Raw genomic sequence first — 19,676 nt, forward strand, 5'->3', positions numbered from 1 at the left:
GTGACAAAGCTGTAGATGGAGGCAGACAATGTGAGCCTCTGGGTGAATCTTCTACTCCACAGGCTGGGATGAGCAGAGTCCCCTGGATTGCATGGTACACACACAAACCTGAGCTGGGCAGACACTGCTCATGACTTCAACATGAAGGAGACTGAACTACACAAAATTCTTGTAAAAGACATAGAGAAAAACCCTAAGTCATTTTATTTTAACGAGTATTTATTGACAGAATGAACAATACAATTTTAATGGGACAGTAAGGCACAACTGTGGATTAAAACAGTTTGCTATACAGTCAAGCAAGGGGAAAGCCATAATCTTAGGAAGTTTAAATATACAAACCAAGGAGTTTCTGACTCCTAGCAGGTCACTATCATACAGTTCTTCCCTTTTATATAATTCCCATATTACTTCACGCTGATCAAAAAGCCAGAGTGATACATCACAAAGAATTTCTCGTGCATTTATACTTACGCCATCCAGCCTGGCCACTCCTGTTCCCCACCTTTGTTCATCCCTTTGCACTGGTATTTTTTAGCAGTTCCTCTCCTAAAGAACTGTTCACACATCTTGGACAGCAAGGGAACAAGCAAGCAAGCAGCCAGTCAGAGTCACTCAAGGGCAGATGTATGGACGAAGGGACTCACAAAACAGAAGACAGCAACGGCCCGATTCAATGGGGTTTAAGCTGGCTTTGGCAGAGAAATTGCTCTGGCTCACTTAATGACCTCAGTGCCACCAGTGCCAGACCCCTTGTCCCCAAGGGATTAGTAGTGGTCCAGACAGGAGCTAGAAGGGTCATGTAACCAGGCAGCAAAGACAATACATTCAATGCTTTGGGCTGTAGTAGGAGCTGACTATGGCTTCCGCATTAACAACTGCCAAGTGGAAAATTCATAAAGAATTTTGTGGGCTGGGGATTTAACTCTACTGCCTTGCCTGCCTCACATGCGCAAGGTCCTGAGTTTGATTACCAGTACCACCCCCCCCCCAAAAAAAAACCCCCAAAACAAGAATTCTGTGTAGAACTTCAGGACATTGAGGCTAATCTTTAATTCTCTTGGACTGGGATAAGTTAGGCACTTCCGTGACACTAGCTGCTCTACTTGGAAATGTAAAGGGAGAGATCTTCCTGTGTCATCACACCAAGGCATACGCCATGCTGCAGTGTGAGTGCAGGAGGTGCTAAGGGGCTCCTGGTTTCTTTGCTCAAAGAGTCACAAGATGGTCCCAACAACTCTGCAGCCACTCTGGTGGTGACGGTGACCCAAAGCCAAGCAGACCTGCACAGCACTCATCAGAGAGGCCATGTAGGTGCATAAGCTGAGAATCAGAAGCCAGAGGTACAGTGACCTGGGAAAGCCACCAAGGTGACCTTTCAAGGTCATTTCCACCAAGAAGCCCTTTGATGACAAACAGTGCAAGAGATGAGAGGGTCACATTCTTCCAAGAGAAGTGTTGGCTCCTGAAATGTTCCTAGAAAGGCAGCATCCTGGAGACCCATTTAAGAGGGAAGGTAGATAAAACTGCCAGACCTCAGAACCATCCTCCCAAGTCAGAAACAGATTTAACAGGCATAGCTTGGGGCGCCAAGTAGAACAGGGTGCACTGTGAGGGTCAGCAGGATGGCAGGCTGGGTGACAAGGAAATGGAAAGGCAAGGATGCACACGAGGACAGCACAGCTACACGTCCACACAGCGAGAGCTCTGCTGGCCCGATCCAGGCATGATTCCCTCTCCCCTTCTCGGACTGGATGGATGGGTGGTGTTTCGCAGCACAAGAAGGAAAGATGGTGCTGAGAAATAAAGAGGTGGTGGACAGCTACAGAACAGAAAGAGGCCAGGTGAACCCTTCTGTAAGGCAGGTTTATACACAGGGTGGGTCTGGATGGGCAATCATGTGGGGTCATCATGCAACAGCAGTGGTACTTCGGGAGAAGGGAAGAGATGGGATAGAGATGGGATAGAGGTGGGATGGGTGGACAGGAGGACTCTTGAAGTTCCAGTTCTTAAATACTAGACAGCAAGGAATAGTTTGGTCTGTGTCCTTTAGTGAAGAAACCGGATGCTCATTTTCTGTTCTACATCCACCTTCTCCAAAACCTGGAGTAAGAAAATCAAACCCAGTTACAGTTAGGAAGCACAAAACCATCCCAAATACATTCCCAAATAATACCTTCTCCTCCCTCCTACACAGTATAATTTAACTTTTTCAAAACAAACAAGAGGTGACTGACTGACCTTGACAAACTCTGTGAAAGATATGGCACTGTCCCCATCCTGGTCAGCCTCCTGAATGGTCCTGTCTGCAATGCTGCCCAGCTGTTCATCTGAGATATTCACGCCAACCATCATGCGTAGCACCTACAAGATCAAGAGGTGGGCACTGCTGGGACCTTGAGAATCACAGGGACTTTACTAGATTAAAGTGAAAGCTGTCTCAACTCCCTTTTCTCTGATTCTTTTACATTTAACAGTCAGAACTCTATCTTCTTTTCATCTAGGCTATTTGAGACAATGATGTGGGCCAAGGCACTGAATAGGAAGGTAACACCTCACTAGGGGAAGAGTCCTTCACATTTTGCTGGTTCCTATTCTTCCTGCACAGGATGCAGATCGGGTGGCACAGTAGCCATTCTGGGGCTGTGAAGTGTATCATGTGTGCTATGTGTGCCAGAACAAAAATACAACAGCACCAGACAGCTGGATATTATGCAGTTACTGTACCACTCTAGTCAACCTATCTGCAGACTTCTATTGCATAAGGAAAACAAGTTCAGTTTGATGGAACTCTCTGGAATCCCTTCCCAATGAAGTCCCCTTTTAAGGAGCCGTATTAAGCCAGGGTACGACCCAAGAAACATAAAGGATTAACCCTTCAAGGGTTACTATACCTGCCAAGGCCTTCTCTTTGAAAAATAATTAGCACTTTTTTGGGGGGGAGTACTGGGGATCGAACTCAGGACCTTGCACTTTCGAGGCAGGCACGGTGCTACTAAGCTAAATCCCCAGCTCAAGTACCTTTTTTTTGAGGCAGGGTATTTCTATGTAGCTCAAGCTGTCTTTGATCTTGGGATCCTCCTCAGTCTCTCTACTGCTGGGATCAGAGACATGTGCCACCATACCCAGCAATAATAAGCATATTTAAAGAACTTTCAGAATTGAAAGAATTTAACACTATTTCACTAAATGTATCAAACGTAATGAAGAACCCCACTTGCCACAAGTTTTTTTGTTTGTTTTTCAGCACTGGGGACTGAACCCAGGGGTGTGCACCCTTTAAAAAATGTATTTTAAAAAGGGGTTCTTACTAAGTGGTGCAGGACAGCCAGGAGCTCAGGATCCTTGGGTCTCAGCCTTCGAGTGCTGGGAACACAGACATATACCACCATGTCCGTTTTTTTTTTTTTTTTCAAGCAGTCATAAGGTTTGAACTCAGGGCCTGTACATACTTGGCTAATGCACTATCACATTTCTAGCTCTTTGTTTTGTTTACTAAGATGGCGGTCTCACTCTGTTACCCAGGCTGGGCTCCAATTCCTGGGCTTGTGATTCCCCTGCCTCAGCCTCCCAAGTAGTTGCTATTAATTTGCACATGTCACTCTACTCAGTTAAAAACCAGCTCTAGAAAATTGGGAATTTGAGTATTTTAGGTACAAAATGTACAACTGAAAGATTTAAAAAATGGCAGATCTAGCAAAGACCACTTGGGCCAAGCCACTGCTCTCTTCCCTTACAGAATGGCCAAACAGAGGAATCCATCCTCACACTGTAGCCTCTTCAGCTCTTGTTCCCATTATTTCCTAAGTATTATATTTTTAGAGTCTCAGAACTGGGTTATGTATGTGCAGGTTGCAGCAGTAGTGGGGGACGGCTGTGGTGCATCTTAAATGCCACTGCATTTGGTCTACTAATGATCCCAGGACCAGAGATGGGCTGATCTGGGTCCCAGTGACCAGTGGCAGGAGCTGTCTGCCAGGTCTCCATTCCCAGCCCAGTGCTCCTACCCCCTGCTCAAGCTGCCACTCACAGTTCCCCTGGGAAGTTTATTAGCAAGTGGGAAACTAGCCTCTTGAGTGCTGGTACTAAAGGCCTATGCCACCGTGCCTGGCTGGTAAGAGGTTTTGTTCTGTTTTGGTACCGGGGATCAAACTCAGGAACTTGTGCTTGCCAGGCAGGCATGGTGTCACTGAGCTAAATCCCCAGCCCTGATTTAGGCTTTTTTTTTGTACTGGGGATCGAACTTGGGACCTTGCGCTTGCAAGACAGGCGCTGAAATCAATGAAAATCCCCGGCCCCTCTGGTTTAGTTTTTTGAGACAGGGTCTCATTACGTAGTTCAGGTTGCCCTTGAACTATGTAGCCCAGGGTGGCCTTGAACTCACAACAATCCTGTCTCCTGAGTGTTGGTATTATAGGCATGTACCACCATGCTCAGCTTGGTGAGGGTTTTTGTATATAGTCACTGTCAATTTAAGAAAAGTTCCTTCTGTTTCTGGTTTTATAAGGGTTTTTGAAAATTATGAATTTTATTAAATGGTTTTTTCAAAGGAAAAGACCAACGTTTTTCCTTATTAACATGGTAATGAATTCCTTAGTGTATTAACATGGTAATGAATTTCAACTGTAAAACCACCTTGGCTATAATAATATCGTGCTGTTTTCACATACTGCTGTATTTAGTGTCTTCCTTCCTTACTTATTTTTATTGGTACTGGAGATCAAACTCGGGACCTTGTGCCTTCGAAGCAGGTGGCGGAACCACTGAGCTAAATCCTCATCCCCCCCTTTTTAATTTTTGAGACACGGTTTTGCTATGTAGCCCAGGCTGGCCTCAAACTTGCAACAGTCCTCTTGCCTCAGCTTCCCAAGTGCTGGGATTACAGGCATGCACCACCACAACCAGCAATAATCTAAAAACATTTTCTTTTGGTGGGGCAGAACTGGAAAACAAACCTAGGGATCCACTGAGCTACATCACCAGCCTTTTTATTTTTTGAGAAAGGTTGTTGCTAATGTCACCAAGTTGCCCAGGCTGGCCTCAAATTCACAATCCTCCTGCAACTGTATCTCATGTAGCTGGGATTACAGGCATGTGCCACAGTGTCCAGCTGTAAATTTCTTTTCTTTTACTATTGTTACAAGGTTTTTATGTCAAAGTTTTATGCTAGTCTCCCGCCGTCTGCCTTGTAAGTGTAAGGTCTTGAGTTCCATACCTGGTACCAAAAAAAAAAAAGTTATGCTAGTCTCATAAAATGAGTTAGGGAGTAGCAACTATCTTTTTTGTGTGTGTGTGCGGCAATTGAACTCAGGACCCGCTGCTAAGCTACATACCCTGCCCATCAACTATCTTTACTGAAGTATAAATGATAAACAGTATCTATTTAAAATTGACCCCCCCCCCAAAAATTAAAAAAACCCCAACCCTCCAAAAGTTGAACCAGGATATTTTACAGCAATCACATTAAGAAATATGGGGTGCCAGGGATTTAGCTCAGTGGTTCCACCGATCGCTTTGCAAGCGTAAGGACCTGAGTTCAATCCCCGGTACCCAAAAAAAAAAAAAAAAAGAAAAGAAATATGGGGTGTGTAATTGGGGCATGTGTAATCCCAGTACTGGGGAGGCCTAGGCAGGAGGCTCCCCGTCAAGTTCAAGGCCAGCTTGGGTTATACAGTGAGTTCAAGGCCACCCTAAACTACACAGCAAGACCCTGTCTAAACAAAACAAAACATGACCAGTCCTTAGGATAAACTCACCATAAACTTTTTAACAACCACCAAGTAACTAAGCACTGCAAATTGCCAAATGTGTTAGAAATTGCAGCATCTAGAAAGATAAACTTTGTTCTTTCTTTCACTTTGGCAAAATGTTCATATCCTCTTTGTGCTTGGATAGAACTAGATGTCTGGTACCCTGATAATCTAGGGGCACATTTCCCTTCATTCTGGGGCCCAGGACACTCTAGTGGCACTGAATGGCACCAAGTCACACAGTCTCCCCCCACTCCTGCTGCAGGCTTTCTTTGCCCTAATAGTAGAAAATAAGTCGGCCCTCCATGCCCAAAACATCTTTTTGACAGCTGGATCTGGGCCAAAGGATCTCTCAAGACCTCAGGAGCCCATGTAGAGCAACTCCCAGTTAGACAAACCCTTCTCCCTGAGGAAACCGCTGAATCAGCTTCTATTGCTACTTCTTTGCACTGAGCTATGTCCCCAGCATTTTAAATTTTTTAAAATTTTGAGACAGGGTCTTCCTAAGTCACTACATTGTCCAGGAAGAGCTTGAATTTGTGATTTTTGCTTTTTTGGCAATATAGACATTTGTGAACAGCTATTTTGAAGGGTGAAGCACATGAAGACTAAAATTAGGTCAATAATTTTTTGACATAGTGGGGCGTGGTGGTGAATGCCTATAATCACAGCACTCTGGGAGGCTGAAGTGGGACAGCAAGTTCTAGTCCAGCCTGGGCAACTTGGAGAGCCTGTCTCAAAATAAAAAAGGGCTGGGCCGGGGATTGTAGCTCAGTGTGCTGCCACCTGCCTTGCAAGTGCAGTCCTGAGTTTGATCCCCAGTACCAAAAACATTTTTTAAAAAATTAAAAAAATAGGCCAGGGATTTAGCTCAGTGGCTTCACCGCCTGCTGCGCAAGCGCAAGGACCCGAGTTTGATCCCTGGTAAAAAAAAATTAAATTAAATTAAAAAAATAAAAATGGGGGGCCGGGGATTTAGCTCAGTGGTCCTACTGCCTGCCTTGCAAGCACAGATCCTGAGTTTGATCCCTGGTACCAAATCCTCACCCCCCCCAACCCCCCCACCCCGCAAAATGGGCTGGGTATGTACCTCAGTGCGAAGGCCTGGGGTTCAATTCCTTGTGCTACAAATAAAAATAACTACAAATGAATAAACAAAAAAAAGAGTTTTGTTACTTTTTAATTTTTTTGTTTTGTGAGACAGGGTCTCACTATGTAGCTCAGCCTGGCCTTCAACTCACTATGTAGCTCAAGGTGGCCTTGAACTCACAGCAATCCTCCTGCCTCAGCCTCAGGCATGCGCTATCACACCCAGCTGGTCTTGTTACTTATATATTCATTAATTACATTATATATTTTATAGGTGGCCCAAGATCTCTTGATCTTGCCCAGGCAAGCCAAAAGGGTGGACATCCATGACCTAAAACCATGTTACATATTTCACCTGTTAGTCAGCACTGCAGACATTCAGGCAGCCTTTAAATGGTGAAGACATGTCTGGGATGACTCAATGAGCCATTTCAAGTTTTCCCAGGTGACATGCTCGCCTTTCATCTAGTGTGGGACTCTGTACACAGTAGGTGTTAATGGTTGGTAAAAGAAAGAACAATTCCTGATCACAAAAATAAGCAGCCAGGGCACAAAACACAAGTCTCCCTGGAGTGCTCCCACATACCTGTAACAGCTCGTCACGGGAGATCTTGTCATCTTTATCCAGATCGTACAGCCGAAAAGCAACTGGTAGAGAAAAATTGAAGTTAGTGGGACTTCTGTAGTGTTCTGCCCCTTCTCAAGGAACTAAACATGTAAAGGACACCATGTAGAACAGCGATAGCCAGCTAACAGATTTCCCAAGACAACTGTCTTGACTTGTAGGACTTAAAAACACTGTAACAATTAAAATATGGAGAACTGGCCAGGCGTGGTGGCACACGCCTATAATCCCAGCCTGGCCTACCTAGTGAGTTCAAGGCCAGCCTGAACTACACAGAGAGACCCTGTCTCAAAAAAAGAAAGGAGACTTGATGGCACAGTAGAGGTCGGTGGAATGTGGTCTATTTTCCAACAAGCAAGAAAATTTCATAAAAAGAGAAACCTCTCCCCACCCTGACAAAAAAAGAGAAAACCAAGTGTTCCTTGTCTTATCCTAGAATATTTAAGAAAATTTAAAACCCAAACAACAAAAATCAAGCTTGACATGGTTCAGTAGGTCAGGTCCCCTCATGCAAACCATCAAACCCATTGTGCACAGCTCTGAGGAATTGATGCTCAGCCCACCCTGGGACCGGTACCAAGCAGCCCAAAGTGCTCCTCTGGGAACACTGCCCTGGGCCCCTGAGCCAGATTTAAAGAATCCCAACCACTTGGGAGTCCTGCAGGTAAAGAGCTCAAGTGAGACCCTGATGGGCTCCTGGCTGCCTCATGTTTCCCTCACTAACAACTGAGAACCTTCGAGAGAGTAGGTCAGAGGAGGGCTTCAATTGTGCCCGTATAAGAGAAAAAATTAAAAACAAACAAAAACTAAACCAAACCAAAAAAAACCCAAACAAAAAAGAGAGAAAAGGAAAAGAAAGAAAGAAGAGAAAGAAATGAGGAGAGCAGTAATCATCCTGTCTTTGTCAAATCACTGACCAGTTATTCTGACAACAATGGGTCGACACTGGATGACTTGCTGGGCACTGTGAGAAGTGTCACACTGAGGAAGTGACTGTCTCACCATCAGCTGAATTCAGGGTGGTTTGGATCATTTCAAGTAAGTGGTTAAGACCTGTGGTCCTCATCGCTCCAGTCAGTAACCCTGCGGGTTAGACACTGTTCTCAGAGTACGTGGTCTGGTGGACACTGCCTACTCTAGGGTGAGTCCACTAAAAGCTGAAGTAAAAATCTTAGAACAATTTTTCTAAAAATTAGGAAAATCTAATTTATTCTTTGTAAAGTATGCAGCAGAATTCTGCAGGGAGATAGTAGTTGGGAGAGACTTTTAAAAAAAATTTTCTTTCAATTTTTTTTTTTTTTGATACCGGGGATTGAATTCGGGTCCTTGCGCTTGCGTAATTTAATTTAATTAGCAGAAAAATTACCTTCTTTCCAGTGCTGAACACAGAACTCAGAGACACTTTACAACTGAACTACATCTTCAGCCCTTTTTATTTTGAGACAAGGTGTTGCCAAGTTGCTCAGCTGGACAAGCTGGGCACAAACTTGAGATTATCCTGCCTCAGCCTCCCAGAATGGTGGGATTACAGGCAGGCATGTGCCACCACATCCACGTTAGCTACTACTTTTTTTTTTGGTACCACAGATCAAACTCGGGACCTTGCACTTGTGAGGCAGGCGTCGGAACCACTGAGCTAAATTCCCGGCCCTACCTACTACTTTTTAAATGTCCAAACTTTCAGGTAATAACCCTAAAAAAGTTAAGAGATTAAAATAACTTGGTCATTCTTTTTTTGGTGTTTTGGTTTGGTTATTTTTTTGGTACTGGGAATCAAATTGGTTTGGTTTTTTGAGATAAGGTAGTTCAGACTGGCCTTGAACTATGTAGCCCAAGCTGGCCTCAACCTCAGAGATCCTCCTGCCTCAGCCTACTTAGTGTTGGGACTTTAGGCGTGTACCACTATACTTGGCAACTTTGTCATTTTTAATCTTCAACTCATATATTAGTAATTAGGTTGTCTAAAGATGTTTTTCTCAGTGTCCACTCAAGTATGTCATACTAAAAAAAAAAAGGGCCGGACATGGTGAGAACTGCAGCAAGTCTGAGGCCAGCCTGGGCTACATACTGAGTTCAAGGCCAGCCTGAACTACATAGCGAGACCCTGTCTCAAAAAAAAGAAGGCCTTTGGCTGGGGATTTAGCTCAGTGGTTTCGCTGCTTGCTGTGCAAGCGCAAGGACCCAAGTTCGATCCCCAGCACCAAAAAAAAAAAAAAAAAAAAAAAGAAGGCCTTGGCCTTCTGCCCTGCATGCCTCACCTGCTTAGACTGCTAAGTCACTTCTTGTCTTTTTTTCTTGTTTGTTTGTTTTTTGGTACTGGGCCTCGAATTTACAACCTTGTGCTTTTGAGGCAGCTATGATGTCACTGAGCTAAATCCCCGGCTCTTTTCTTGGTTTTTTTAGACAGGGTCTCACTATGTAGCCCAGGCTGGCCTTGAATACCTGGTAAGCCTCCTACTTCAGCCTCCAAGTGCTAAGTATTACAGGCATGCACTACCATGCCCAAACTTGCTTCCTATCAGCATGAAGTTTTTGGTTTTTTTCAGCATTTGAGTTTTTGACCTCTGCAATAGTACTGACCATTGCCTGAAATGACAGAAACGCATGTGAGAGTCGCTTAGAGGGGAAAAACCCACTGATGTGATGGGGACTATCCCTGGTAATATGGGATACCTCTAGAAGATTTCCTAGCTTTTGCAGAAACACATTTAATTTTTTTTTTTTGGAAACACATTTAATTTTAAGATACAAAAAACCCCTAACAGAGGGGGATTGAGGAGGGGAATGGGATAAAACTTATAAAAAAAAAAACTTCACAAGGTCCCAAGTTTGATCCCTGGTACCATTGAAAAAAAACCAACAGGGCCGGGGATTTAGCTCAGTGGTGCCACTGCCTGCCTCACAAGTACAAGGACCTGAGTTCAATACCCAGTATATATAAAAAAAAATAGTAAGGTACTTGATGTTGACCAGGTTTATTTACCGTATGGTTTTTTGTTGTTGTTGGTACCGGGGATTGAATTCAGGACCTTTTGGCTGGTACATCCCTGGCCAACCATACAGTTCTTACATTTAACGTGCTAACATGCCCTGCAGTTTTCCAAAAAGCTGTTAGTGTTCTAAGGAACACACTTTAAGAAATAAGGACGTAATGTAAATTTTTTGATTTTCTTTACAACCTAATCTTTTCAGTACATGGATGTTCTGATGTCCAAAGGCAAAATACTTGAGAGGCAGCCAGGCAAAATGGCACACGCCTATAATCCTAGCACTCTAGGAGGCTGAAGCAGGAGGATGGCAAGTTCAAGCCCAGCTGGGGCAACTTAGCAAGACCCTGTCTGAAAATAAAAATCAATTTTATAAAGGGCTGGGGATGTGGCTCCATGGCAGAGTGCTCCTGGGTTTAATCCCTACTACCACACATACCTCCCCCAAGAATGCTAATAAAATACATGGACTCACACTAATAACTTACCATTTGGGCCAATATTCTCTTTTTTTTTTTTTTCTTTTGAGACAGTGTCTTGCTACACAGTTCAGGCTGGCCTTGAACTCTATGTAACCCAGGATGGCCTTGAACTCATTGAAAACCACCTGCCTCAACTTTCTGAGTGCTGGGATTACAGGTGTGTGCCACCACACTTGGCTGAGTCAATGTATCTTAAAGTAAGAAAACTACAGAGTTAGAATAGATTAGTGGTTGCCAGCTTTATTTGTAATAGCAAAAAATAGGGATTAAAAATGGAATGGGATGTCAAGTACAGTGGCTACTGTCTGTGGTTCCAGCTAAACAGGAGGCTGAGATGGAGGACTGCAAGTTTTGAGCCCAATCTGAGCAAACGAGTGTGATACTGTCTCAAAATAAAATGTAAAAGGAAAAAAAAATGTAAAAGGGCTGGGGATATAGCTCAATGGTAGAGTGCTTGCCTAGCGGGCAGGGGGCCCTGGGTTTCAGCTCTGGTACTAGGGAAAAAAATTGAGGGTGGAAGAGGGAAGGGTGGAGGTGTGGCTGTGAAGGGTGTAAGTTGTCCTGTAGTTCTGTTTCTTGAATGTGGTGGTGGATAAATGAAGCTACATAGGTTATAAAACTGCACAGAACTACACACACGCCTCTGTGGACAACTGTGAACATGGTCTGGATCATATCAATGTCAATCTCCTGGCTCTGATGTTGTTACTGCTGTGGTAGCCTGGATGAAGGGTGTATGGACACTGCTTCTGCATACTTTTGCAACTGTCTGTCAATCTAATTATCCCTAAATAAAATGTAAAAACAAGCCAAGTGTGGTGGTGTGAACCACCTATACCTGACAGATGTGTGTACTACCAGCTACTATGAAAGCTGACACAAGACACTATTTGAGCCCAGGAGGTGGAGGCCAGCCTGAGTCACATGAGATCCTGCCTCCCTCCAAAAAGAATAAAAACAAAAGACAAAAAGAGAAATCCATTCACATGCTTTTCTATGTGTATTCCTTCCATGGCCTTTGTTGGTATAAAATAGATCTCAGATTTTTTTGCTTTGTTTTTCTTTTGCAGTACTAGGGATTGAACCTTGAGCCTTTGCACTGAGCTATATCCTCAGCCCTTTTTATTTTGAGCTAAGGGTCTCACTAAGTGGCTAAGTTACCCAGGCTCAGCTAGAACCAGTAACCATCCTGTCTCAGCCTCCCAAAGTGCTGGGATTACAAGCATGCCCCACTATGCCCCACTTCAGGAAGATACTTAATGTCTGCTTTGGTTTTCTGTGTGTGCAGTTGGCTGTAATATTCAAAATATAGCAAGTGCAGTACACCAAAAAGAGGCTGCTAGTGGTATGACACAGGGCTCCACATTTGGACTAATCTAACAAAACAAATGGGATGTACTACATTGGTGCACATGAATGAGAACAAGGGGTAAATCTAAAGTGATGTTACCATGCATGGTGACTGCCTGCTCTGTAGCACCTCTACCCACACCCACACCAATACCAATGCACCACGAAGCAACTGCAACAGAAATACGCCACTCAGCATGAGAATAGGTGCAAACACACACAGCGAGCTGGATTTCACTGTGGAGCCCAGAGACACATCAGTGCACATCTACAAGAACACAATTTCAAATCTGAGGGCACTGAAAACCACCATTATAACAAAGACTGTTTTTGAGACAGAGTCTTCCTATGTTGCCTAGGCTGGCCTAGCTACATCCCCAGCCCTTTTTAGATTTTCAGGCAATCTTACCATGTAGTCCAGGCCAAAAATGCCCCAAAAAACACCTAGAAAGATTCTGTTTTCAGATAGATTCATTATTTTTAGGTTCTCCACATTTTAAGAAACTGCAACTAGGGGCCGGGGATTTAGCTCAGTGGTTTCGCCGTCTGCTGCGCAAGCGCAAGGACCAAAAAAAAAAAAAAAAGAAACTGCAACTATAGGGCTGGGGCTGGAGCTGTGTTAGAGCACTTGCCTACAATGTGGAAGGCCCTGGGTTTGATCGCTAGAACCTCAGCCCTGAAAAAGACAAGAAAAGAAACAAAAGTGGTATTCTCTTATAAACTGCAGCTAAAGGTATAGCTCTGGGGTAGAGGATTTGCCTGGCATGCATGAAGCCCGGGGTTTGCTCCCCAGCACTAGAAAAGATACTGGAGCTAGAAACCTTACACTGTGCAAGTGTACATGTGCCCTGGACAAGAGTCACACAACTGTCATCAGCAGACTTACACAAAACAAAACACAGCATGCCTCTACATCAAAAACACTGGGGAGTGAATGTGCTTTAAATATTTTAGAGTAAAATAAAATGCTAAAGCATGTATTCTGTTTTTCTTTTTTTTTGGTACCAGGGATCGAACTCATAAAGCATTTATTCTTTTTCATGATTTTGTATTGTGGCTGAATTTTTCAATTACTGATCAACTCCTGAAGTGACAGTATTAATAAGAAAATTTCTACCATATTAATGTCAGAATCAGATTTGACAAGCATTTTAGCACATATTTAGTACAAACCATTGGCACAAAGCTCTGTCTCAAACAGTATTTATATATTTTTAAAAATATTCTTTTGGGTGGGGCTTGAGACAGGGTCTTGCTACACAGGCTGGCCTCGAACTTGCAGCAATCCTCCTGCCTCATCCTACCAAGTGCTGGGATTACAAGTATGTGCCACCATGCCTGGCTTCAAACAGTAGTTAGACTTGAAACAAGGAACTGGAATTCACAAATAAACATGAACTATCCAAAAATTTGAAGGATAGTACATTAAATTTTTTTCTATACTCAATTTTGTTTGTACTTAAGTTTTCTGCCCTTCTTTAAGCAACATAATCTTATGGTAAGGTTGAACAATATTTTAGTACTTTTATTTCAACTTGTGTTGAAAGAAAAAAGAAATTCAATTTCAACTTCCTGGAAAAATGTTGTAAGGGATTGAGCGATATCACATGAACCAACAGGGTAGAAGTGAAATTTAGTGGGTGTCCAAATACCGGAGGCAAGAGGCGTGGGGACAAAAATTCAATGTTGCACTAATCCAGCTGTCTGTCCACACTTAAGTTATGTCCGCAGCTAACAAATTCTGAGACAGGAGGAGAACTGCCAGCATGTCTTATGGATGGGGTCTGGGTCTTGTTTTCTACCGTCATTCTAGCACTTAAAATAGTCTCTGGCATTCAGTAGGCACACAACCAATTATGACAATAATTGCACTCGGGAGGCTGAGGCAGGAAGACTGCTAAGAGTTTGAGGCCAGCCTAGGCTACAAGTGAGTTCAAGGCCAGGTTAAACTATATAGTGAGACCTTGTCTCAAAAAACAAAACAAAACAAAAGCAGGTCATACTTATTGAATAATTATTATACGTAAGGTACTGTTTAAAGCATTTGGCGTATTTTTATTCCTAACATTTTCAATCCACTGGGGGTGGTGGCACATGCCTGTGACTAACCCAGCATTTGGCAGCCTGAGGCAGGAGGATAGTCACGAGTTCCAGGTCCTGTCTCAAAAAACAAATAAGGACCCGGGATTTAGCTCAGTGGTGCCTGTACCTGCCTAGTAAGCACAAGGTTCTGAGTTCAATCCCTGGTACAAAAACAAACAAACCAACCCCTATTTAATCCTTAGGACAATCTCCTGCAGAATTCCTTAATATCTCACTTTTCAGGAAAGGAAACCGAGGCTTAGAGAGCTTAAGTAATGTGTCCAAAGTTCTGTGGCCAAAAAGTGGTATAGCTGGGATTCCAACTCAGCCAGTGTAGCCCAAGGGACTGAGCACTTCAACACTCTGGTGGTATAAAGGCTGTCAAAGGCTAACTTGTAAGAAATGCAAAGCAAACACTTTACGCCAGGTGTCTCCAGCTCCTTACAGTGTAGTTTGTTGCTTCTGCTGTTGAGTGGTTCTGGTCCATTCACATCTTTGCTCTTTTCATTATCCTCAATGGGTCGGAAATGAGCCAAAGTTCTCATGAATCCACGGAAATTTACCTGGTCCTCTCTGGATGGGAGATATTAAAAACAGAAAATCATGTTAATCAGGGTGGGTTTTTTGTTTTCTTTTTTTGTGTGTGTGGTGCTGGGGATCCAACCCACTAAGCTACATACATCCAAGCCCAAATATGTTTGTTTGTTTTTTTGTTTTGTTTTTGGTACTGGGGATTGAATTCAGGTCCTTGCGCTTGCGAGGCAGACAACGGAACTACTGAGCTAAATTCCAAGCCCAAATATGAATACACTTTCTTCCATTAATTTTTCTTTGCTTTTTGGGTAATCACAAATACTCTGTATAGACAATTTTGTATCTTGAGCTCTTTAAATTTTTATTTATTTTTTGAGACAGGGTCTTGATATGTAGGTTAGGCTGGCCTTAAACTCACTATGTCGTCCAGGCTGGCCTGAAACTCTTGGTAATCCTCCTGCCTCAGCCTCTGAAGTGCTGGGATTATAGGCATTTGTCACCATGCCCGGCTAGAGAAAATCTTTTTATTGTACCACAGGCTAATCAATAACCCTGAGAAATACTTCTAAAACTTGAATAAATGAAGAATGCACTAAACTGAGCATGATGGCGCCCAGGACTCAGGAGGCTGAAGCAGGAGGGTCACTGTGAGTTTGAGGCCAGCCTCAGCTACATAGTGAGTACAAGGCCAGCCTGAACTACATAGCAAGATCCTCACTTAAAAAAACAAAAAGAATGTACTTTAACATTAAAGAAAAGTCCCATGTGACATTCTTTTTTTTTTTTTGGTACCGGGAATCGAACTCTGGTCCTTCCGCTTGCACAACAGGCGGCGAAACCACTGAGCTAAATCCCTGGGCCCCTGTGACATTCTTTATCTATTAATGAATTGCTTCTTTATCTAAGCCAGTCATGGAAAAAGAGCAGGTGGTCTGATTCCTATAACTACCTCAAAAAGGTTCTAGTCTTTGCATGTCCCTCTGATTAGATAAGGCACGTAGGTCTCTTATGTGCCAGGTAGACACACAATTCAGACCTTCTATTGGCAGAGTTCAGAAGCCAGATCATGAGCTCACTATACAGTTCTTAGAAGAATGACCTTTAGTTCCTCTGGGTAGCTGCTACATGACTAATGAAACAGTACCTGGTCAAAAAGGTAAGATCTGAAGAATCAAGTAATACAGAGTATATTTGAGTCATATGCCAGAATAAACAGGTTAATGAATACACAGATGACCTAGCATAACATCGCTAAATAACAGTGAAATAATTACAAATGGTCTACTATCAAATCCTAAACTTAAAAGAACAAAAGGAAAGCAATACCCATGGTAAGACTAGAGGAGAAATGAAAGCCCAGGAGCTAGACATCAGCTAAGTAAAGCAGGAAGTAGAGGTGCAGCCAGTCCAGAGAGCATCCCGGGGTGTCTGTCTGCTGCTTCCTCATCTGCACCGTACCTTGCAGGAGACTGGGAGAGGGTGGCAGGTGTAAAGTATATTCCAGTGCTTGGCCTTGTAAACAGATTTTCCCAGGCTGCTTCTTCAAGTAATCAGAGTGACTAAGGAAATGTGAGGAAAACTTGGCAAAGAGATTTTATGGGTTTCCTGTCCACTGCAAAAGGTCTGGGTACAGAGCATTCCTGTGAACATTACCTATGAACATTATCTATGAATGCTCTGAAGGCACTGGAAGTGAAAGCAGAAAAATGAAGAATATGGCACAGAAACCACATCTGAAATAGTCAAGGCAGTTTAGGGAAAAAGACCAGGAAAAACCTGGGAGAGTATGAGAGAGTGAGGTTACTATGGCCCAACATGCATTTGAAAAGAACAGGCCTCGGTCTTTATAAAAACTGAATGCCCGCCTCCTCACCCTCACAGTCGCCCCCATTTTTTTTTTTTTTTTTGGTATTGGGGATCGAGCTCGGGTCCTTGTGCTTGCGCAGCAGGCGACAAAACCACTGAGCTAAATCCCCAGCCCACGCCCCCATATTTTTGAGACAGGAACTCACCTGTAACCCAGGCTGGCCTCAAACTCTTTGGTCTCTGGAATTACAGGTGTGTGCTACCACGCCCTGCAGTCCCTCCCAACCCATCATTTCAAGTCTCAAATCAGAGTCTAAAACTTTTTTTCCAGGCATTTTATCTGATAGTGTCCTCCCCAACAATCTCATTATTAAGAATGGGCAACAGCTGGGCATATTGGTGGACACCTATAATCCTAGCACTGAGGAAGCTGAGGCAGAAGGACCTCTGTGAGTTCAAGGCCAACCTGAGCTACATAGAGACCCTGTCTCAAAAACACAAAGGAAGAACTGCCACCTACGCAACATTTTAAAGACCACTGGGTTATATAAACAATTCACCTGGAACCAGAAAGAGATTGTTTAGGAGATTACTTAAAACAAGACCATATAGTAAGCTTAATAAATATTTACTCAGTACTCTAAAAACAGTGTGTTAGGGAGCAAAGCACATCAAAAATCTAGTTATAAAAAAAAAAAAATCTAGTTATCAAGTGGACACAGAGGCACATGTCTATAACCCAGCTACTGCAAAAACTGAGGCAGGATTGTAAATTGGAGGTCATCCTGAGCAGCTCAGTGAGACCAAGTCACAAAAAGAAAGAAAGAAAAGGAAAGATGGATGGGGGTGGGCTGAGGACGCAGTTCATGGTGGAACACTGACTGGCATGCATAAGGCCCTGGATTCAAGCCAGCACTGACCCCAGCGCTGCTCCCTCCACCGCCACCCAGCTCTGTGTTGACAAACCCAAGTAAAGAAACAATTTACAGTAAAATTGTACTTTAAAAAGTAGGTGTGTTGAGTGGGAAGGAAATGTATTCTTAGTAAATATCATGGAAGTAAAATTAAAGCTTTGAAATGTTCAATTACGGGAGGTTAAAGAGACATGACAGGAGGGCCGGGGATTTAGCTCAGTGGTTCCACCACCTGCCTCACAAGCACAAGGTCCCGAGTTCGATCCACGGTAACAAAAAAAATCCAAAAAGTGACGTGATGGGGGCTGGGGATTTAGCTCAGTAGCACCACGCCTGCCTTGCAAGGTCCTGAGTTGGATCCCTGGTACCACAACAAAAAAAAAAAAAGAGAGAGAGAGAGACATGACAGGTGACCCAGACTAAATTCTATACTGGAGGGGTGAATGCTAGGAAGGGGATTACTGGATAAGCCAAGATGGAGTATAACAGCAGGTTAATAGGTCATAAATAAAAGAGAGTAATAATTAGAAATATTTTATCAATGTTAAGCTTATAGAAGTATAGAACCAGGAGATATATAGCTCAGTGGTGCAGCACTTGCCTAGCATGCATGAGGACCTGGGTTCCAACCCCAGCACTATGAAAAAAAAAAAGTACCTAAGCGGTGGAACACGGTCCCTATTCTTAGCTAACACACTGAGGTGTTCGGAGGTAAAGGGCCACGACTATGCACCCTGCTCTCAAGTTCATGGCTCAGAAATACAATGATGTGAACACACAAGAGAAAAGGTATGTAAGAATGTACGTGTATATACATATATACAGATGTTTACATGTACACACAGAGAGAAGGAGGGGAGAGAGGGGAAAGTGTGAGTGTGTGGGGAGTGGAGAGAAGTGGACAGGGGTGGCAAGCACAGAGGCAGAGCTGCACTGTTCAGCCTCTTGGGTTCCAGTCACAAGGAGCTGTAAGCACTTAAACTTAATCTGACTTCATATGTGCTGTAAGTATAAATTACACATTGGATCGCAATTTTTTAATATGAAAAAATATAAAATATTTCAGTCATCATTTTTTGGCAACTTTTCCATAAATTTGATATTATTTCCAAATAAAAGTTTCTAAAAAGTCCTCTATGTCAATGATAAACTGAGATTAAAGACAGAATTTTGAAGATATATACTGAAGTTTAAAACAGGGAGGAAAAGCGGGGCATGGTGGCACACACCTGTAGTCCCAGCAGTTGGGAGGCTGAGGCAAAAGGACTGCCTGGAGTTCAAGGCCAGCATGGGCTACACAGTGAGTCTAAAACCAGCCTGAACCACATAGCAAGACCCTGTCTCAAAAACAGAAACAAAAACCCCAAACCAAACAGGGAGGAGATTATAACAAAAGATATAATCTAGATATGACAAAATCAGGGATGTTTCTTACAGTGGTGGTGGTGGGGTGGTCCTGAAATGATCCAACCAATATCTTTAGATTAGCAATGAATTTAGGCTGAGAGGGCCTTAGGATGGAGGTACATCCAGTGCCCCAACTCACCCCTCTGGAAAGAAGGCATTGATGATCCGGTCCCCCAGGGGGTTGATGGCAAGCTCTGGAATCCTCTGGAAATCTTCCCGGCTGCCAAGAAATCACCTTTGGTTAGAGACTGTTGGCCCTCGGTATGAATTCCTTTAGTCTGAAACAGGGTACAACCTAGCAAAAATATCATTTCCTGGAATTGACTTCTGTGACAATTATATCAAATAACTGCAAAGAATAGCACTTCAACAACTGCCAAGAGTTTTCAACTTGGGGTGGAAGAAGCCGAATTTGATCATGCTGCATTCCAGTGAATTCAGCACACAGGTTAGGTCAATAAGCCAACTGACGTGCAAACACTAGGCTGTTCTCTAGTAAATGATTCTTTGAACATTACCATTTCGTACTTAGTTATTAAGTCTGAAAAGTGAATGGCTAATGAAAGGTACCAGATACCACAGAATTTGAATACAGGGTAAAAACTTAGAGGAGGTTCCACAGCTTTGTTAAGTAGATTTCAAAGCTAGGC

The 19,676-nt window shown here is 43.3% G+C and overlaps 1 protein-coding gene across 1 annotated transcript in view; it reads right to left on the reverse strand.

The window, feature by feature from the left end:
- Positions 1-201: 201 nt before the first annotated feature.
- Positions 202-19,676, reverse strand: part of Chp1 (calcineurin like EF-hand protein 1) — a 41,364-nt gene continuing 21,889 nt past the window's right edge. The window contains exons 3-7 of the mRNA XM_004861596.4: positions 19,166-19,246; positions 14,811-14,938; positions 7,426-7,487; positions 2,242-2,364; positions 202-2,103 (exon numbers count right to left, since the gene is read on the reverse strand). Of these exons, the coding sequence (XP_004861653.1) occupies positions 2,050-2,103; positions 2,242-2,364; positions 7,426-7,487; positions 14,811-14,938; positions 19,166-19,246 (448 nt within the window). The 3' untranslated portion in view covers positions 202-2,049. The remainder of the gene's footprint in view (positions 2,104-2,241; positions 2,365-7,425; positions 7,488-14,810; positions 14,939-19,165; positions 19,247-19,676) is intronic.

This window comes from Heterocephalus glaber, unplaced genomic scaffold, assembly GCF_053883595.1.
Source record: "Heterocephalus glaber isolate CG9 unplaced genomic scaffold, H.glaber_assembly_v1.0 deba00000809, whole genome shotgun sequence".
In the NCBI taxonomy this organism is placed as follows: Eukaryota; Metazoa; Chordata; class Mammalia; order Rodentia; family Bathyergidae; genus Heterocephalus; species Heterocephalus glaber.